Here is a 22,509-nt window from a genome sequence, read left to right on the forward strand (position 1 = left end):
GCAGCAAATGGGTACTGGAATGAGCTTTTCAGTACAGTACTTTGAGAGCCATCACTAGGGACACGGTCCAGGAATGGAGTGGGTGGGGGACATTTGGGTTGGGGGGAGGTGTGGGGGGGGTGACGGTTGTTGCTTAATATCCTAGCAACTGAGCGAGTACGATACCCTGTCCAGTTGTTGTCAGGGATTGGTCAGCATGCTGAAATTGACGCCGCCCCTCCGCTTGTGGTACGTAGAAAGAATAACCCAAAATCAAAACATCCTCCACACTTGAGTCACTCCTGTGCACTTGATCTACCTGCACTTTAATCTGTCTGAAGTTACCTTTTATTGTTAATGTTTTCTCGTCTTTTTATTCGTTTCTAATATTTACAGTAGATCTGACCTCTTCCTTCGCCTTGTTAGATGTGCCTGTGCCATTGGCTGATAGTTTTAAAGTCCCTGGAGAAGACCACACTCTGGCAGTATGACATCGCCCTATGCTGCTGTCCAGTTCTACCCAGAGCACACCTTTCAACGGTAAGACAAGACCTGTGTTTCTCTGCAACTTCTCTGTCACTTCTGCTCGAGGCCGACTGCTAGGTCTGAGTCATTGAGCTTAGCGACGCTTGCACGTTTCGAGAATTCTGATGACTCAGAAGACACGGTTATTTTTGCAGCTATTTCGTTCAGTAGCAGAACTAAGACAGACTGGTAACCCCTGTAGGCCGTTGCTCACAGGGCTATTAATATTTGGTCCTTTTTTGTATCTTCACTTGCGCTATGGAAACAACTGCACTGGATTGCCTCACCAATCCATCCAAAACTTGTGCAACTCCATATCTTGCTGTTCTAGGTTCATTTCCAGTTTTGTTCCATGCGTTATACAGAAGGCATGATTATCTAACCTGAGACTGTTGGGCCACATCTGAAGATGAAAACAGTTGTATGTACCCTCCCCCCTCTCCCACACGCCCAGCTGCTGCTAGGCTCTGATATTTATAGGCGCGTGTTCTTATGGTAACAATGCAAGTGTATGGGAGTGTCCAGGGTTTAGGGTAGTCAGACTAGACACTTGAAACCCTGAACATGCAGGGCTGCTTGCTATTCAAACAGGACGGTACAATTTGCTGCAGAGCTGAACGGACCTCCTGGTACAGCTGTTCTACTGGCCAGTGATGTCCAGAGCTGAAGGAGACCTGAAGTATCACTGTCATATCTGCATCTTACCATTAAAAATGTTCATGAGTAAATTATTTTCAGGATAATTTAAAAAAAAAATGAAATCAAACGTTAGCTTCAATTCCCTTTTTACCCTTATAGAAACAACACTTTGTATGTCATAGCCACTGAAATAGCTAACAGTTTTTAATTATATCAGTATTAATTTAAACTTTAGCATGAAGCAAAATGTGAGTGGAATAAACATTGCTGCTGCCCGAGTTAGTTTTCTCACATTCCAGACAAAACTACTTCCAACAGTGAACAACAGGTTACGATCTGCAATTCTGTAACCAGAAATGAGTGTTTGATGAACGTTTAATGCGAGCCTACTTACTCCTATGCGCTGTTCTGAGCCCCATGATACTGACACAGGTGCGTTCTCCACTGTGTGTTTACTCTACTGAGAGTATGTGACCCTTTTCACAGGTGTATATACCTGCAGTTGGTGTTTTAGCATTTAGTCCAATTGCCATCGTTAGGCTTATCTCCTCCTTGAAAACAGAGAAAACAACAGACACACGAGCTGATCTGAGTCTTAGCAAATTTCCTCAAAATAAAATAAAGCATACCACTGCCATTAAATGGCATGCTTTGCCTTCTAATTATTTTAGATTTATATCCTGTCAAATAAATGTGTCTAGTTCCTAGTAATTGAGTGCGTTGAATATAGTCTTATTATTAATTTTTAATTGAATATGTTTTAGATATATAGTGCAGATAGCAAATTGCTTCCTTCTGAATTTAACATGAAACGTTAAACGTAAACTTCTCTGAGCCCAAACTCAGAGAAAAAAAAAAAAAAAAAAAAATATATATATATATATATATATATATATATATATATATATATATATATATATATATATATATATATATAATATTAGATTGTTTTAATACTTATTAGCAATATGATCAATTATTGTTACTTATTTTATTTATATTTGTAACCAGAAATTATTTGGAATCTTTTTTAATTAAATAGTTAACATGCTTTTTAGCTCCTATGAAAAATATAAGACTTCTAGCTTTGAGAAAAAGGCTACACTTTCCCTGTTGGGCTTCTTTACCCTGCATTGATGGATGAACACCATATATTATGAGTAAAGCACCATGACCGACTCAGTGAACGTCAGCAATCGCCTGAAATCATTCAGACGCTTTTACAATGAAAGCACGCGACAGCGGTGAGGAGAAACCTCGAAGGCTACTCTCCCTTTGTCTGCGCCTTCATGTCTGTCCTGAAGCCACTGTTCTGCACAGTGGAAAAGGTGTGTGTGTGGGGGGGGGGGGGGGGGTTGATCTCTTTGAACAGCGGCTGCCTTTTGATTAATGAAGACACTGGAGAAGGCCTCCACAAACACCCCCCCCATACCCCCACCCCATCAGCAAGGCTCTGTTTGTTTTGATTGCATTTTCATCGCTGGATGTGCCCGACCTGTCAGGAAACAATAGGCAGACCTGTTTAGCTGCGACCTTTAACCCCGTCCCGTCTGCGAGAGACCCGGTGTGCATTTAAGTGGACAGGGTGCACCTTCCCCCTTAGGCAGAATACATAACTCCCTCAGAAACCAGACACCCAGCCGCCCACAGCCCCACGCTAGCTCTCACTAGAGATAAAACCCACCACACAGCAGAGCAAGGCAGAAAATAACCACAATGAAAAAATAGAGGAGATGACTATTGTCTCCAAGGAGGTTTTAAAGCCTTTTTCTAAGTGATAGTCCAATTCAAACAGAACTGAAGCAGAAAGTTTTTAAAGAGCATTGAAGGACTCTCTTCAAACATTTCTCAGCCAAACTTTGATCTCTCTCGTGCGGAGAGGAGAGAAGAGGAGGTAATGGCCTAAGCCAAGGATGAGATGTAATTTGAGACGACGACTGTGGTGGCAGTCCCAAAGGAGGCAAATTCACTGGAAACCGTAGTTTGTCCTAATGTGTGACAGTGCAAGAACAACATACTGCCCAGGAGCAGCCATTTACGCTAATGCATTATCACTCACAGACAGCTGCAGTCAGATCACTGGGAGGTTACAGCTGCTGCACCTGTTTTGATAGAATTATAAGGTCTTATCAAAACCATTTGATCCAGCTGTCAGCTTTTACACTGGCTTTTGGTGTGTATACATGACATACACTATAACTGCAGCAGCTATCTGTGGACCATAGTGAGCCTGACCATAAAGGTCTGTCATTTCTGCACTTGTAAATCACACTGCTTTGACACACGGATTGCATGAAGAAGGCTGGGATGTTTCTGTGTGTGGGTTCTGTACCTTTTTGTGGGACCATGATGTCGCTCTTGGCCGACACTCCTTGTCAGCTGGACTGCGTTTCTGGCCATTTCCCAGCGCATTATGGGGATAATATGATGGGCTCTGTCCTCTCTCCTCCTCCTCCTCCTCCTACTGTCGGACCTTTGCATCCTCCCACGCCTTTGATTGGTCCCTCTTTTCCATCCAGGGTTGAGGATGATGATATCATGACACAGGGCTGTTCAGTCAAGCTCTCAGATCTCCAACAGCAAATCTTAAATATATGTGACCTGAGAGAGTAGCTACTCAGCACCTGCTACAGGCCTATATAATCTTCATGCTCTCACTGCCCTGAAATGTTGACAATATTAAATTCAATTATATATAAGTGAGAGACACCCAATGCCTATGCCATTTAATAGACATTACATCCTATGACATATAAGTATCATTTCATTTTGTGGCACAGGGAACCATAGTAAGTGGCAGAGCTGATTCAGAGTACAAATGAAGGGCTAATCAGGAGAATTTCGGTGCACTATAAATGAAACACCAGCCTTCTTGAGTATAAACACTGCTTAAGTTGCTTAAACCTGTTTATACACTATGATTTGGTTGTTCACTAATGTAAAAGAGTGACAACATTTTACATTTACGGCATTTAGCAGACGCTCTTATCCAGAGCGACTTACAAAAGTGCTTTGTCATTTATTCATAGAATATATCCTAGTACAGTAGGTTAGAGTCCAAGATACCAATGAACTAGAATACTGTTGAAATACAAGGATTAATGCTGATACCTAGAAGTACAAAATACATAAGATCTATCTTAAACAATGATAAGTTCAATAACAATAAGTGCTAGAGTTTGTTAAACAATATAAACAATACTCTACAATAAGTACTAATTTAGTCAGTGAATATGGGAGCAGAGTCAGTTGTCCTTTAAATATTCTGCAAACAGATGGGTCTTCAGTCTGCATTTGAAGACTGCAAGGGACTCTGCTGTCCAGACAGCAAGTGGGAGTTCATTCCACCATCTTGGAGCCAGGACAGAAAATAGTCTCGTTGCTTGTCGTCCATGAGACCTGAAGCAAGGTATTTCAAGCCGAGCCGTACTTGAGGTTCAAAGTACTTGAGGTATGGATCGGGCTTTAACCATTGACCTCATGTATGAAGGGTCTGCTCCATTTTTGGCTTTGTAGGCAAGCATCAAGGTTTTAAATCTGATGTATGCAGCTACTGGGAGCCAATGAAGTGACAACCTAGGAGTAGATTGCTTTTAAAAACAGACTTTAAAAGGCAAACAGAAATCTTTGTCTACAATAACTTAAATGATATCACTCAAGTTAGTATCTCGATTTAATACCCAAATTATTTATTGGCTTTCCCAACAAACAGTTGCACCAAATAAGTATCTACACTTCTTATATTTACATATTTTTACTACATACTATATTCCAGTACAATGAAGAAACGTATCGAATGTGACCTTAAGTTTAGCAAGTTGCTAGTTCACTGTTCACTGTGCATTAGTTAAAAATGGTCAGGGACTGCCCTCACATAATAATAATAACAATAACAATAACAATAATAATAATAATAATAATAATAATAATAATAATAATAATAACAACAACAATTTGTTCATTTTCTATGTACGTTTAGCAGGTAGTAACCTGAGTCAGTAAATGAGGAACTTAATCTGATAGCCAACAGACCCATGCAAATATCTACTAGTTTACTGAGCTACATAGCTTTAGGTTACATAAGTACTTACTTAGCTTCACATTAGTGTTTCTGCAACCACTAACCCAGGTAGCACCAGTGCTGTTTTGACACTTAAATGTTTGACTTTGTTCGCCATGCTTTCGTTGTGACGGTAGATAGCATTAAAAGTCCAAAACATGTATAAAACATTTATACATCCGCCACACACACAGCGCGCTAGCTAACGGCTCCCCGGAGCAGCTATTTTAGCGGAACATGGAACATACGCAGGTTAGGGAATGTAGTAACATGGACAGACATTGAAAAATCTTGGCTAACTGAATTCAGTGATTTGAACAGAAGCGTACTTAGCTTTTTTTCTTTTTTGCTAGAAATCTTGCTAGTTAACCTAGCTAGCTACGTCACCGTAGTAAATATACGAATACATGAATGAATGAATGAATGAATGAATGAATGAATGAATGAATGAATGAATGAATAACCAACCAACATTCACTCCAAAACTACTGACTAGTTAACTTCGCTACCGGATTTTAACTGACCATTAACTAGTTTAGGTTAGTTAGCTATCTAACTGAGCTAGTTGCAAATCCCAATAAACTTGTGGTTACCTAGCTAACGTGTCTACTGTAAAAACTAGGTAACCGAGCTAACCTACTGTACAAAACGCATGTGGCTGGGTTTGGCATTTGTGCCTCCACTAAACCAAACAGTGTTTATTAACCAAACAGTGAGCGTTAGGAGTGCTTTATTTCTCATGGTTGGCCGAGTAGCACCATACCTTTGCTTTGGCTCAACCTTAAACAGGGACTGACCACACTTAACACTCAACTCCTGTTGGGCTTCTCTTGGGAAACTCTAAGTAAAAGAGGATCTCACTGTGCTGCTAAAGCTGCCCTGTCAGTCTTCGTCATTTAGATATTAGTGTTGATTCTGGTGTAATTCAGGTTTTAGGACTATCCTTTAATATTTATTCTGTTCTGACGTTCAGATGCGGCCATGACTGCATATTATACTAACATGGGTTGAAAATCAGTGTGCATTAATGGTAATTCAGTTTTGTAAGCTTGAGCCACACCTCTTTGGCACAGCATAAAAGGAGGAATTGAACATGTATTTCTTGTTGCTGCTATATCCTGACAAGTTCAGATCGTGCACACGCTATAAGATTCTTTGCTGCAATAAGTACAATAAGAAGGATTGTCTGGAAATGTTTGTGTGTGTGTGTGTGTGTGTGTGTGTGTGTGTGTGTGTGTGTGTGTGTGTGTGTGTGTGTGTGTGTGTGTGTGTGTGCGTGTGTGTGTGTGCAAGGTTCACACCATGGTAATATAGAACTCTATTCTTGGCGTTCTGCCGCGACAGTTGTTTCGTCAACCCGCAGGGGTTGCGCTTGGGGAGACAAATAAATAAATATCTACCTGTCTGTCTGTCCGTCCTTCCGTCCGTCTATCTATCTATCTATCTATCTATCTATCTATCTATCTATCTATCTATCTATCTATCTATCTATCTATCTATCTATCTATCTATCTATCTATCTATCTATCTATCTATCTATCTATCTAATTCATTTATGTAAATATTATGCATATTATGATTTGTTATTATTCATTTATGTGCCTATTATGATTTCAAATATGTTCAGACCATAATGAGGTGACTGACCAGAGCCAGAAAAGCACTGCAACCTTAGCTAAGGCAGTTCAGTCTGGCACCTAGTTTGCTTCTACGCTCACTGACCACCATTTTTATGAGGGTATAATTGTACTGACTGTAGCCCATTATGTAGGCATTCACAATTCATCAGTCATACTCTACCCTGTTCATCACTGGATAGTTTCTGGTTACAGGACCATTGCTGTTGATTGATGTTGATTGACTGGAAGACCGTTCTAACATGGCAGTTGTATGGGTGTGGGTACAGGTTTTTCAGGGACAGTAGTGTTGTCTGGGATTTTTACCCGCATCAGTGTCACTGCTGGGTTGAGTGTGGTCTGACATCCAGGAACAAACAAACAGCCAGAAGCTATTTATTTTTCTTTATAAAAAATATTTATTTCCCATTTTTTGTGTCCTTTAGGTTTTATCCTTGCATGAATAAATCACTCTGAATTACCTGCATGAATGAAATGTTCTTGACCAATGAAATTTCATTGTCCTTCAGAAAGGGTTAGAGGACAGCTATGTATACATGCCCCACTGCAATGCACGTGCAGATATGTAAAGGTTTGGGTAGTCCCGCTGTTACCTCTATGATGTTGGCTTGTTTGAAGTGGATGTTCTATGTATGTTTAAAGGGATGCTCAGGAAGTTGCAGTATATGTTATCTTAGAAAACAAAACAGAAACAGCAAACAGCTTGCTAAAGAACCATGCCTTGTCCTCTGTGTGAGTCATCGTACGTTCATTATTGTTTTGATAATGCAGAGCAGATGGGCCATCCATGCTGCTGTTCTTGACAGTTGCAATGGCAGTCAAATCTCTGTTTTAGTGCTTGTAGGATCAGCAGTAAAGTTGACAGGAGGCAATGCTCTAGTGTAGAACACTTACTTGGCCCAGGGCTGAGACGAAGCTACCCCCCACCCCCTTTCTTATTTTATAAATCTGCGTTATCTGAAAATGAGTCTGAGGCATTAAATTAAGTGAAAAGCCACATTATACAAAAATGTTTAGTGGTCATCAGTTCCACTTATTTCGGCTGAAAAGAGGGCATGGCATTTCTGATCTGTTTCGGGAGCTTTGTGGGAGGGAATGGACTGCAGGATTTCTGGACTTAAACCCTCTGTAGTTGAGTTTCATCCCTAGACTGCGGTAAGCTGACATGCTGCTTCAAAGTTATTCATTAGGTATGTGTGTGTCGCTCAGCGTATTAATATCACTCCCACACAGGATGCAGGGAAATTCCAGCCCTACACCCAAGTGCCAGCCTCAGATTATGACTTGACATTGCAATTCTCAGCCACAGACTCTCGCTCTCGCTCTCTCTCTTTCACACACACACGCACACCTACGCAAATCTTCTGCCCCCTGCCAAGCCCAGTTCAGCTGCAGACACAGGGGTGGTGTGCTGCAGATCAGAGCAGTGCCTGAATTGCTGCTGTCATCCAGACGGCGGGGGGGAATTCCGCACCTCCCGGGCCCCCAGCACGCGCAGCTCCTCGGCAGGAACGCCGAGACGCTGGCCCGTCGCTGGCCTGCCGCTTGGTGTAACGTTTCAAGAGCGCAGGGGTCAGGATGTCTGCACTGACACTCACTCTCTCTTTTGTCTTTAAAGATCTCACCTTAACTTTGTTTGGTGATGAAGGGTTTATGGAGCTCTATCAGAATGCTATGGGAGAATGGTTAGCTAATTTTGCCTCATGTAGGTAAATGATGATGATGATGCTGATACTTTAGAATTATGATGGCTTGGTTATTAAAGGCCTTCTAGTAAGTAAGATATCTAGGCTTATCTCATTAGAAGTTGGGTGAATATCTGCTTGAAGAAAGCGCTGTGCCTTAAATCAGCACCATTACTGCGCCTCAGACAGTTTCTAGACCATCTCGTGAGTTTGCACCAGCCCAGTGGTTGTTGACTGCTGTGACCGGTTGGCTCTTATCAGATCGTAGTCTTCATTTTGATAGAACACGTCGTGCCTCCCACAAGCCATTAAAACACAGCAGTAAAGCTCAGCAGCAGTGTTGCCCTACACTTATACTCCACCACCCCCCCGTATGTTTTTTTTCTTTCATCTTTGTTATAAATCACCAGCCTGGAATTGACGTTACACTGGCTGCTCCAGTTCTGGCTACACAAGCCATGGCTCCGTGAGCCTTGTCACTCGAGATTAAAAGATGCTTTGCGTTCTCTGAACTGATGCTGGCCTTGACACTGAATTTCTGTTATGGTTCTGCATGTATTTTCCAAAGCCTTCTCAACCACACAGAGATGAGCCAGAGTTGTTTTGTCCTGTACCATGGTTCTTCACATGCTGTGTTTTGTGTGTGAATTTTCTTTCAGTAGACTGAGGGACCCAGCCGCTTGTCTGTCGTGGGCTGAAGGATCCTTCCTGGCCTCCATGTCCCAGAGCCCAAGCTCCCAGGGAACAGACATCCTCAGCCAGGATGTCTTCAACCAGCTGCTGGAGATGCTGGACCAGTGCGTACCTCCGCAGCCGCAAAAAAACACGTGCACAACCGTTTGCTCCCGGCCGTGTGGGGGGGGCGGGGGGGGCGCATATTGGTGGGCACGGCAGTCATTGTGGGGGGGAATGAGACACAGTGAAAGGAATGAAACTTGTACCGTGCACTCAAAAATTCCCCAGCTGTTTCTTCTGCCTCACCTCAGGTCGGCGTTCCATTCAGTACAGCCCATCGAACTCAACTTCTCCGAAGGCTCGTCAGACAGCTCTGCATCCAACACCATTCAGATCAGCATGGACTGCATCACCATGCACGGGTCGGACGAACACCTCACAGTGAGTGTCGCACAACAGCGCAAGCCACGCAAACAAAACTCAGTCACGCCGCCTCAGCCACGCCAGTCCAGACTCTGGAGCAGCAAGTGACAGTCCAGACATGGCGAGCCCATTTTAAAAGAGAAACCCTTCCGCTCTGGCCTTTACATGATGAGAGAAATTTTGCGGATATGTTTATCTGCATCGTTGAAGCAGAAGGATCTGTGCCTTACTTCTTGCCAAGGCAGCGTCGTTAAACCCTGTGATCTCATTGGAGGCTGTGCCCGCTCATATTGCATCACGAGTTCCCACAGTGCTTTGCAGCGTGTCCTCGGGATTCATACCTCTATTGCATTTTTAAACATTTCACAAGACAGGAAGTGGTTGGGTGTTTGTTTGAACATTTGGCAGGTGTGCATTTGTACTGAAGGTGGAAATTCAGCAGGGGTGTTGTTCACGAGGCTTGAAAAAAAGTGCCTCAAGTGAAGAAATCAGTGCTGGTGAGTATTACGATGTCCTACATAGTAACGTGAAATATTTCTCAACTTCGAACACACCTACAATTCTTTTTGATTAATCTGCAGTATTGCTATGAACATAGCCTATGTCAAAGTATTAAGAGCTTAGCTTTAATGTTGGAAAGATTTATTATTATTATTATTATTACTTTTATTCACATTATTATTTATAGGTATACCTTTTCCTCAGACATTAACCCCCTAAATGTACATTTTTTAACTTTTAAGTTTCAAAATGCAATGGTACTCAGGCACCCATGACAGGAAATGGAGAGGAATGCTGTTCCTTTCACTTTCTAATATAGAATTTAGCCAGAAATTCCCATGAACTTGTAAAGCAGATGTAGGCCAAGAACACTTTTTCTTTCTTTTTCTAAAATAAAACAGTTCCTCTCATATCTATTATGGGAGTGATGTATAGGATATGTTTTATAAATATATATTTTTGTATAGGTGTGTGTGTATAAACATTTACTGTCTGCTTTTCGGAATGTATTGCTATTATTTTAAAACATAAATTAATTTACAGCCTACCCTGTTTTTAAAGTTGATTGCAGCTAATGGAATAGAAAACGTTACTGAACAGAGACCTGCCATCATCTGTCTTTGAAGGCAGCATGCGAAACTGTTTTGTTTTGTGTGACCAGCGAGGTGCATAATTGGGTTTCTGGGGAATTCAGTGGTAAACTCCAGTAAAAGCCGTTATCACCCATGTGCACATCTGGGGGCGTTTGTTGTGGGGTTCCCCTTGTCAGGAAAGCCTCCGCTGCCTAGCAACCACTTTTCTGATTGGGTTCATTCAAAGATGATTTGAAATGTTTGCATGTGGACCAATAACGGTTGCTGGCTGTAACTAGCATGATCCAGGTCCTGACGGTGTAGCCTATTTATGTTTTTCCCCCACCATGTTTTTGTCACATTTGTGTTGAGATGCTCCAGATAATTTGCTGAGATAAAAGACTAGCCTGCATATTGTAGAGCCGAGCAACCTCACATCTGTAAAACTGAGCAGCTCGGTCCAATCTGGGTGGCAAGTCTGGATCAATGCACTATGAAAATGGAGAAGACCTGCTACAATACTGTCAATCAGACATTTTCTCCTTTGATGTAAGTCATCCATTTTTATGTTATGCGCAGTTATTTTGTGTTACCCAACCAGTTGTTTGTCAATTATGGATAAGATTTCTCCTCCGAGTGCTTTTGGTATGTTTTTCTCTGCAAAACATTTGTAACCCCTTTCAGCTGTTCTTTTCCATAAATACCAGGTGTGAGACACTCTCCCTCAGGAGAATTCCACAGGCACATAAGAGTTACATTTTATAAGTATACAACAGCAGAGTAAATGGAAAGTCTGACTTTTAAGTGTGTGAGCTGTAGGCAGAGTGGCATAAGAGTCTACTCAAGCCGTGAGCAGCCAGACACAGGGGGTGAGGTGAAGTCTCCCCTCCCAACACAGGAATGCTGCTGCCCGATAGTAAATAGGAGAGGGGGTGGAGGTATGACACTCGGAGCAGCACAGTGATTCTCTACCCCCGGGGGTGTTGGGCGGGCTGCTCTTCTGGGGGGGGGTTCTCTCCTTTCTCTTAAACTGGTGATTAATGCCCCCTCCTACACTTACAGAACCACCTCCGTCCTCCCGCCTTGCCATGCACCCTGCACCCCCCCACCTCCGTGTAAGGTGTGGCACTTTGGGGAGAGAGAGAGTCACGCTAACACGGCAGCCCGCGCCAGGCAAAGTGCCATTAGTGAAGGAGACTCACAAAATCCAGAGGAGAGTTCTTTAAAAGACTCTGGTGAGCGTTGCCACCTGTCCCTCTAAGACCCCCTTCACCAGATCAATCCCCCCATCCCCCACCAAAAAAAACTAAACTAAACAAAAAAAAAAAGTCCAGCTGTCTTGGCACCTCCTTCCATAGGTGTGCCGGCGTGATGAGTCATCAGATGATGTGCACTGTTTTAGCACCCTGAGGGAACGGTATTTGCCTTGTGGAGGGGTTTTTGGATTAAATCTGAAATTCCATTTTCTTTCCTTTGGAGGGTGCGTGCTTTTGACTAGCCACAGGGCAACAATTCCAAGCAGCACCTGTCACAGGGTAGGTCCCAAGCCTGAGTCCACTGTCGTGATGACGGAAAACTGACGGGGGGAGGAAGAAAGAAAAAAACCTCACACACACACACACACACACACACACACAGACAGCAAGAGACAGTAGTGTAGACTCAGGTAACCCTAAAGAATGTGAACGGAAATGGCAACCGGGGAGAACAGCGCAGCTCAGCTGCAGAGAGTGTCTGTCACAGGCCTGTGCTTTCTGTCAGCTGGGTGTGCCAGGCTTGTGGCCTGGAGGAAGCTGGAGATTTGACTGGCTAACGAAACACGGACATTTCCGGGTTGCAGACTGGAGTACAGGAAAAGCTCAGCTCACTCCATTGTATGTTTCCCTGCCACCCCCACCCCCTTTCCTCAGCATTCCTTAAGTTGTGAAAGATGTTTAGATGGCTCTATGTATCTCGTCTCTTTCATAAGGAAGTGTACTTTTTTTCAGCAATTTTCCCTTTTCCTTGTATCTGTTTTAATGTGTTTTTAACATTTGTTAAAGACATAGGTGCCCAAGCTCATGTTCTTTAAATTATAGTCACTGAAAGGGCAATCCCTAAATCAGGTGCTGACAGACCTGTAAGAGAGAATGTATCTCCCAAACTGAAATGCACATTTTGGGTGTGTGTCTGGCTGAGCTGGGCCAAAAGGATTTCAGCTCAGCTTGGAACCTCTGATTGCTTTTTGCTGGCTTTGAGTGAGCTGTTTAGTCTCCAGTGTGTCTCTTCTCTTTCTTTGCTCTTTTCAGTCTGTGCCTGACTCAGCACAAGGTGATTATAGAGCATTAAGAAGGTGTGTTCCTTACCTTCTGCCACCCCTTCCACAATTACTGTCTGTTTTAGCCATGTTCTGCACAGAAAGTGATCTTTTCTTAGGCGGTCTGTCTAAGAGAAGCATAGACGCACCTTATAATGTTCACAGACCTTTTTTAGCTGTAGGCTTTTAGAGGTTTAGGCTTTGCTATTTGGTATAGGAAGCTGTTCTCAGATCAGCCAAGTATTCACCTGGGGCTATATCCCAACTGCTTTCTTGTGCACTCTCCAGTGCTCCAACTTCAACTGCTCAATCAGTATCGACTCTGCTCCACCAGTTTGCCTGGAGCAGCATCAGACAGTGGTAGAGAACTGAATCTTTTCCAGGAGTCCCTGACTGCTGTTCAGCGTGTACGGTCTCCGTGTACGGTGTACGGTCTCCCTTTGCAATGAAGAAATTTCTTATACTTACACAATGCGCATGTGGTATAATGAAAAGATTGTTCACTGTGTTTGCGGCATGGTAGATAGTAGATGGTTGGGTAAACACTTAACGTTACACAATATTACACAGAGTATCAGGCAGGACAGCGACCAGACAACAGTAAGTAAAACAGGCAATAAGTGCCAGATAAAAAAGCAAGTTACATGAAGTTACATGTACCATAACAGTACAACAATGAACAGATGCCAAAACCGAAGACAGTGTAAACAGTGTTTAGAACCTTACATCTTGTGTTCCAAGAAAGAAAGGTATAGGAGGGCCTCTAAGAGCAATAGCTACAATTATTTACTTTCTTGTTGTTCCTCCTTTAGGTTGGGCCTGAAATGACACCTGGGTATTGCATATCTGGTTTGGTAGGAACGATGTGTTTGTGGGTTTGCTTAAACTGGCGGGAAAGTGTTTTAGCTCATGTAGCTTATCTATCTGATTATGTTTTGTGAGAAACCTTCTCAAATGTGTTAGTTACCTTATGATTATTGAGTATATAGTTTCCTTATAGTCACAGTCTACTGTATATTGGATTATGCTAGTACATGTGCTGGAAGGTCATTGGTATGGTTTTTGACAGTGGTTTGTTGTATTAATTTTTTTTGTTTAATTGCTGGCTGGAATACAGCCCTCCCTAAAGCTATTCATGAACTGGCAGTGCTCTCTGTGAGTATGGCCCCAACAGGATGGAGAGGTTCTGAAGCCAATTACACAGTAAAGCAATTCCACAGTAAGTGTGCAGGTGTTGGCTTTACACTGCCTATTTCTTTTAGGTGCCACAGGTGGCTCGTTCCCTTGACTTTACTAACAGATTATTATCCTGAACTTTAACACTGCTGCTTACACTTCAACGATAGACAAGGCCAAACGCCCCCGCACCACATCCAAAATGCCTTTCAGTAAATCAAGAAAGATTATGTATCGACAGCTGTTAAATCATTTGGGATTCGTTACCCTGCTGAAATTGATTGCTAAGATGATGTCTTGCAAGGCAAGCTGGCTGGATGCGTAGATGTGTGGGGCCTCAGGCCTGCCTGCCTCTTGGGGCCTCTCTTTATCTTTGATTGGCCCTGAGGCATTCCATTACCCTCATCAAAGAGCCAAACCCTATTTCACAGGAGAAAGAAGAGTGTAAAGTCACCTCATCAATTATAGGCTAAGCAGGCAATAATAAAATGAGTCATGTTATTCTCTCTCTCTCAGCTCTCTATCTGTCTGTCTATTTCTCTCTCTCTCTCTCTTTCTCTTACCCTCACTTTAAATTTCTCATTTAGAACAAATTAATCTATTTCAGATGCACTTTTTTGTTGGCACAGTAAATTAATCCAGCCCTCTTCAGCAGCCTTTAAGGTATATGGTGGCAGGCAGCAGGCAGGAGGCAAAGCTGGGCTGAAGTGCAGTGATTGCCCCCTCCCGAAACCACCCCTGCCCCCCATCACCCCACGCCCCCCCACCCCCCCACCCTGACCCCCCCGGGATTGCTTCTCTTCCTGCCCCCCCCCCAGTAGGGGGTGATGGAGGCTGTCAGTTCCTTGTACAGGTGTCCTCTCAAACTCCAAGCACCTGACACACGATACCTGTCCTATTCCAGCAGCCTTTAACCCAAACAACCCTCAAAGAGTCAAATTCAGTTTAGAGCAACATCTTTTGTCTGACACACAAGAAAACACTGATGTTTTCCCCACTCTCTCTGTGAAGCAAAGCTCGTGGTTATTGCCTCATAACCGATGCCTAATTCAACCACTAATGTTCTGTATGGAGGGTGTGTGTGTGTGTGTGTGTGTGTGTGTGTGTGTGGTGGTGGTGGGGGGGGGGGGTATTCTCTACCTAATATATCCTCTGTGCAAAAATAGGTGTTGGAGCACTTAACAAGTTCAAGTATGATCACTATTAAGCTGCTCTCTCTGGTCTGCTGTGAGCTAGCCACCTAGTATTCATAATGATACTAGGAAGTTATTTTTCCACACATATCGTGATCACTGTATTGAGTGACCTGTCAGACAGAGAACCCTGGGAAGATTCAAAAATAGGCCAGACAAGGTAATGATAACTCCCTTATAGAAACCAGAAGAATATCCTTTTTGTGTTATTTCTCTTTGATTTGTTCTATAAATCATTGTGTAGCACAGGTTTTAAAAGGTCTATAGAAATGATGAATGCTGGATGTCTATCTTTATAATTTAGTATATATCCTTAAATAGATATTCTATCATTTTAGCCTTGAAAAAAAAAAATTTCATCTACTTTTTGCTTTGGCATATGGTTTACATTGGAATGTTTATGTGTAATCTTACAGATCAAATGGAAAATATAACTGCCATATGTAGAATATATCAAAATATATTCTAAAATATATATCAGGTAGTTTGTGAGTACACAAACTACCTGGAGACATGAAGTCTACTGTTGTGGCTGCATAAATGGCACAATGTACGCACTAAAGTTGAGATCAATGTAGGATTGAAATATGTTTGTAATTAGTCGTCATTCACACTACCATTATACACACGAATAATATTAGGTATAGTCTGTTTAAAAAATGTACCGTTCTACGAGCATTTGGTTCTGCTGTCAGCCATCAGTGTAATATTAGACTATGCTCTTTCTTCACTATTTAGTCCATCCTTTTAAAAGGGCCACATTAATTACACTATTATTCAGTTAGTATTTATTTTATTCCTGTTTTACCAGATGGGCTATGGTTAACTAAGCAGGTGAGTGACTAAGTACTTTAACTTTTTTGTAATTTACTAAGGAACTTTTTTAGAACTTTTTTTTTCTTCATGCTTGCATCTGACATCGCTTGCTCTTCTTCATCAGGGCGCATTCCTCTTAATTGAGTGTCTAGAGACGTCTGAAAAATGTTCTTCCCCTTTAGCTGGCATGTGCTTTGGTTGCGATCGGTGGGCTGAGACACATTTCTGGAGCTGACCCTCTATTTCTGCGGGGCTGCCATCAGGAATGGTAGGAACACTAATGCGGTCACAGTAACCGGTTACCTTCGCAGGCCATTATACATTTTCCAGTTAAGCTCCTGAATGGTCTTAGATTCTCACCACAGCAGAGAAGGCATATATGGCTAGCTGTCCTCGTATACTGCAATGTACAGCGTACAGGAAGCATAGCTGAGTTATTTGGGGGTTTTTGGACATTCTGCCTTGCAAAGAGACATTAGTAAAATATACTCTGCAAACTGCTTACTATTAGGAGTGCTGTCTGCGAGAGTTGGCATTTCTGATATTTTGCACAACAGATCCTTTTTAATTGGCACAGATTTCTGGAGAGAATTTCCTTCTGTCATCTCTGCAAACTGCAGACATTTCATGCAACAAAAACAGTAAGATCACATGCACTCAAATGTACCTGCGTGTTTGTTTCCACACACCATATGTGTTGGGGAACTCTAGATTGGGGTGACTGCGGTTTCAGCGGTTTCTTATGGGGCCCTAAATCTTATTGTAATCTAATTACTTTTCACTTTGTTCTTCGTTATCACACAATCTTAGTCTGTTTTACAGTAGCAACAACCCACTGGGAGTTAAAAGGCACAGCAGCGAGCGCCCTATTCAGTAGCACCACCAGTGTTGTTTTAGCCTAATTAGAAGTTTGTTTAGCTAAACTGATTGCTCTCCTCAAGAGCATTGTGAAGAACTGCTGCCACCATCCCTGGAATGGATGCTGGAGAAGCATTGTCTGGTTGGTCCAGGTGACCTAAGGCTAATTCCCCCCTGTAGCAAAACAGGGTGTGCGCTCCTGATTGGAGACGGTAGTAGTTACAGGTCCTGGAGGGGTTTGGCTGTCGTGACAGCTCTCTAAGGGTGCCTCATGGCCTGAAGGTTGTAGTTTTCTCCTTTTTGGCCTGGATTAATAGAATCCCCACCCAAAAGCTACACTCAGATTCATCGTACTTAAACTCTGATTCACCGTACTCAAAAAACGACTCACAGGGCAGTACAGACTCACAACATGTGCCTAATGGGGGCAAAGTGGGTGTGCAATTCATTGGCTGGCAATTCATGTGATATACTAAATATGCTGTAGGAACTTAATTAGCTATTTGTAAAATTTGAATAAAATCTTAATGCATTGTAATCTCCCAGGCAAGTCAGTGTGCTGTGTGTTATGCATAAAGTTGGTATGATTATCTCCTAAAAATTCTGGAGATTCACTGCACGGTTTAAAATTTTTCTTCTCCAGTATGTTTTTCAGTACAATTCTCAAACATTTTTCAGTACTATGGCGCTATAAGATTTAAGTTTGAACACCCTGAAGTAGACTGACGTCACTTCCAGAGATACTGTATATTAGCCAGAAGTTAAGTGTGACAGCCACATGTCTTTTTTTTCTATTAAAAATTGTTTACTGTGACTCTGGTTCACTGAGATGCATTTTGAGGATGTAGAGGTAGAGTTCTAATCTTCAACAACAACAACAAAAAAGTTATATTAATATAATATATATTTTTATTCTATAATATTTATCATTTTTTGTGGTAATAATAGTAGTTTTCAAAATGTAGCAGTATTCAAAGGGGATGTGGCAGTATTCAGTCAGAATTAGCATTAATATTGAGACTTAATTCATGAATGACATTGAATTAAGGATATTTATGAATGTGACTTGCAGTTACATTTTTTATTAAAATAATTACAGAACCTAACAGAAACTAACATTACACTAGAAACATTTGTTCATGCTCATGTCAGATCATTCATAAGTACAACTTTAACTAAAACATTCTGATCAAAATGAAAAGATTTAAATCTGTGTTTTTTGGGGGGGGGGGGGTTCTGATATCTGAAAACAAAAATAAAATGTGTTAAAATGTTTAAGACAATAGCAGATAACGACATTGCTGACTCGCTCTCTTTATATTTCTCTCATTTTTCACATAGATTAATTCACCAAAGTCCTTTTTCTATAGATACAAAAGAGAGCTCCAGTTCCCCCTATCTGAACCAACATTTATGTGTTCACAACAGATCTACACCAGTCATCTCTGGTAGATACAAGCAGTCTACAGCCACTCTTTTGTTTTTCAAAGCACACTAACAGAGGCTAGGGGTAAGTTGGGGGTTGCCACGGTGACCTCTTTCTTATGCAGATTAGCACTCTAAATGCTTGAGGTGCTCTGAGCCTCTGTAGTGAACTGATCCTTGGCATTCTGAAGAGATACCGTCTAAAGACATTCATCTAGCTGTCTCTCTGTTTCACACTGCAAAGTCGTGTATCGGTTTATGGCCTCCTTGATTTCTTTAGTCGTCTATTTTTGTGTGTCCTTTGGAATTTGAGGTCTTTAAAATAATTATTGAGAATTTCACAGCTCTAGAATACAAATGTAAAGACTTGATAAGGGTTAATAGAAGCAAGCATCTTTTATAACATCTCACTATCCACAAAAAAAAACAAAAAAACAAAATGAATAACCATGTTTGGTATCTGAAGTAATGTTTTGCAATAAGTATCAGAGTATCATACTTCACGCTATAAGTATCAGACTTCATACTCATTTAAATGCACGCACTAAGGAGGGGGTGTTGTTTTCTCTGTTCTTTTTTGAGTGCTCGTCAATGAGAGATATTGTTTTTTAATTATTTCCAGCCAATACAAAAAAAAAAAAAAAAAAAAAGAAATAGCATCTTGCTCCATGATCATTACTCGGAATGTGTGGCATATGACACGAAGCAAGTTGTTCACTCGAAAAAGTTGAATTGTTAGGAGCTAAACATCGCTGTCTTGTGTGTTTTTAGAGCATTGCAGGGTTGTCCTTGAGGGAAGTGCCAGAAGATAGGTAGCACCTTCCCAAAGAAAAGGGTGTGGACTCAGGTATTGGACAGGTAGCTACTCAGTCCCTCCCCTCTGATCTGCCTTGTATATAGGGCTATCCCACAGAATTCCTATAGAGATTCTGCACTCGCCCTGTTCACATCCATAGTCCGGACCGTCATTTTAGGGGAAAAGGGAAAGAAGCAGGGCAAAGAATCCTGGAGCCTGTGGAGCAAACAGCAGCTGCACTGCTCAACCTCAGCGCCAATATGTTGTACCTGGAGACCAATAACCCTGCATCGTACAGTGAGGTAAGGCCCCTGCCATTCTTCTGCATGCATGGAGACAGAGGTGTTCACCAGCCTTCCACTGAGACTTGAAGGCAGGATCCCACGGGGCACCTGGGAAAACTGGACCCACTAAGGCCTAGCTAAAGTGTAATTCTTTCTTTGCATCACTCTGTACATGGTCGTCTTCAGTGTCCTCGTAAAAAAACTGAAATGCGAAATGGGTGCTCAGGTAGTTGGATATGGTGCTGAATTTTAAATAAATGGCTTGGATATATGAATACTAACTCCATTTTTTATTTTGTATTAAATTAGTGTTTTAGTTGTTATTTACCTAACAGTAGTAAATTCATTGGTGTTTTTTGGGACAGTTGTTTTTGTCTTGTGACTATCTTAGTGTGTGTTGAGGTATTTTTCTCTCAGATGGTCCTCTGTTCCTCCTTGTTTGTGTTGTGTCTGGTGGGGGGACACTAAAGTGTTTGTCTAACTCTTGTTATGTGTGTTACTATAACTATACTCTTGTGTTTGAGTTGAGGCATTCAGCAAATACTGGGAGTTTGTTTAAGATTGCTGAGCCTATTTGCATGGAACAATTGTGCCGTATTTACCAAATCTGTCAAGAAGGCCAGTGTAGGCAGCTAAAATAGTGCTAACTGCATTAATGGAATCAAGTACAAAAATACGTAGGAAAGCTGTAGTTTAGAACAAACGCTTCTCCTTTACTTACTTATTATCATTATCTTAGTCATTATTCGTCTGCAGCATCTGTGTTTGATCAGATTAAATTACCAGATAAACCTGACAAAGGCATTTACCAAAACAATTGTAGATGTCTAGTAATGCAGACATCACGGAACATGTCGGAGGGGATTCTGCATTCTACAGATTTTATCTGAATTTATTTCACCTTTAATTTTACTTGTTTTATTCAAATTACTCAATTCTATAATTCCTGATTTAATCAAGGATCTTAAAAGATAAAGAAAGATTTTAAAAGCTGATGCATTTTAGCATGGAATTTATTTATTTATTTTTTACATATATTAACATTTCTGCTCAAAGTCGTATATGGCTAGTAAATATTTACCTTTGAATAAAACCTAATTTAAAACACCTAATGTAAAATGAAAATAAAAGTTTTCCGGAAGCAGCGGAATAAATGCATTCAGAAGGATTCGGAAGGATCGTATTTGGAGAAAATGAAACTCAACTTCTTGCACTAATCTCCAATTTTTCTTAACTGATGTGACGTTTTTCTTAGTCTGAATCATGCTGGACATTTTTCAGGAGACGAAGATTTCAGATTTGGGCCTCTTTTGAAATCCCCTGTCAGTGGTTAAGACTCAGTGTGGATCTGTGTATTTATTCTCCAGAAGCTCCTCCATTCCGTTTTGGCAGGTGGTAGTTGAGTCTGCCAGCATCAGAGCCACCAATCTTTGGCGCAAAGCTGTTGTCAACACAACACCGTTAGCCCACAGTCTGACCTGGGTGCCGTTAGGAGCCCGGTGAATCCTCCCACCCACACTCTTTTTTTTTAAAGCTGGGCTCAGGTAACCAATCTGCAGTTCACACAGCTTTGATTAATGCTCTTAAATGCTCTGTCTCCCTCATCCCTTCTTTCTCTCTCTCTCTCTCTTTCTCTTGTTCTCGCTCTCTCTTTCTCTCTTTTCTCTCTTTACTCTCTGTAATGATGGTAGGGGTTGTGAGACTACAACCAGCCGGCCATGTTTGGTGTTGTAAGAGGAGAATACAGGTGGATGAACCGTAGAAGATATGGTTGTTTTCTAGGCATTTACCCAAGTAGTGGGAGGTGGTTTTTTTTTTTTGATATGTCGGAAAGAGATCTCGTAAATTAACCTGGCAAATGCTGTTGTATTTCAGGAGTGCCCACCGAAAGAAAGTGTACTTCGAATGCTTTGGGTGGAATCCATTAGTGCAAGGAATGAGGCACGGATTTGTTAGGTTTGCACAGGTTTGCTTATAGCGTGGAGATTGAGTACCATCCGTCTCTCTGTCGTCAGGGCAGTGGGGGAGGGTTTCTGGTTAAGTTCCCCCTCCTCTGTGTAACGCTTGGCAGAGTCTCCTCAAAGAATGCGTCCGCCGAGGCTCCGCATTGGAGTGTCGGGCGTGAGCGGTTAATTGCTTTAACAGTGTTTTGATACAGATACAATCACTTGCCCTGCTCAGCCCAGTGGGCATGAAGTGAGAGACGACACTCCACCCAATTCCCCCCAACCCCACCCTACCCCAACCCTTCTCACCCCCAACCCCTCCTCAATTTAGTGCTTAATGGACTCCCTCCCCATGTGTCAGAGCCGATCTGATTACCCAGCCTGGGTTACGTGCTGCCCGGGTCAGTGGAGCAAAGCCCCGATGGACAGCTCCTTCACCAACCCCCACCATCCCACACCCCCCAGGTCAGCCCTGGTCTCCTCTAGCTCCTGCTAAGCTTTAGGGCATCATGCTATATGGAGAAGGCCCGGATGGCCGGAAGCCTGCTCTGTCACACTTATCCATGGCTGCACCTACCTATGAAGGTCGAAGTGATTTATTGTAGGTTGTGACTACTGGAATTTTGGCCTAGCTGTTTAACTGTGAAGTTATCATGGCAACAGGCAAAGGTGAATAGATATTTTGATTCGGTTTTTGAATGAACCATTATTGAAGGAATTAAATAGAAGAGTGCAATTATGTGTCTGCCAAGGCGTTTGACATGAAACAGTGATGCAAGCATGTCTTTCAAAAGTGTACTCAAAGAATATACTCAAAGTGTACTCTGAGAGCGTATGGTCAACACCCAGCTTTTTTCCCCATGTGCACTTCATGGCATTTTTTTCCAACTTTAATAAACCACACATGGTAATTTTTAAGATCATTTGTGGAAACCTTTCTCTTTGCATGTATTTGTTATAATACATGAGTTATTCTCCATTGTTATCTCTTCAAGTTAAAATATTTCTGATTATTTTACCAGG

General features: G+C 41.9%; 1 protein-coding gene across 7 annotated transcripts in view; it reads left to right on the forward strand.

The window, feature by feature from the left end:
- The first annotated feature begins 278 nt into the window (after nucleotides 1–278).
- The window catches only part of tp63 (tumor protein p63), a 45,832-nt gene continuing 23,601 nt past the window's right edge, over nucleotides 279–22,509 (forward strand). For 3 of the 7 annotated variants that reach the window (XM_027007718.2, XM_027007720.2, XM_027007725.2), the window contains exons 1-3: nucleotides 279–519; nucleotides 9,185–9,322; nucleotides 9,512–9,641. In XM_027007718.2, the coding sequence (XP_026863519.1) occupies nucleotides 467–519; nucleotides 9,185–9,322; nucleotides 9,512–9,641 (321 nt within the window). In that variant the 5' untranslated portion in view covers nucleotides 279–466. Of the gene's footprint in view, nucleotides 520–9,184; nucleotides 9,323–9,511; nucleotides 9,642–19,482; nucleotides 19,559–22,509 lie in introns of those variants that run through there. The other 4 variants (XM_027007719.2, XM_027007721.2, XM_027007722.2 and 1 more) reach the window with 2 other exon arrangements.

Source organism: Electrophorus electricus, chromosome 3 (assembly GCF_013358815.1).
Source record: "Electrophorus electricus isolate fEleEle1 chromosome 3, fEleEle1.pri, whole genome shotgun sequence".
Taxonomy (NCBI): domain Eukaryota; kingdom Metazoa; phylum Chordata; class Actinopteri; order Gymnotiformes; family Gymnotidae; genus Electrophorus; species Electrophorus electricus.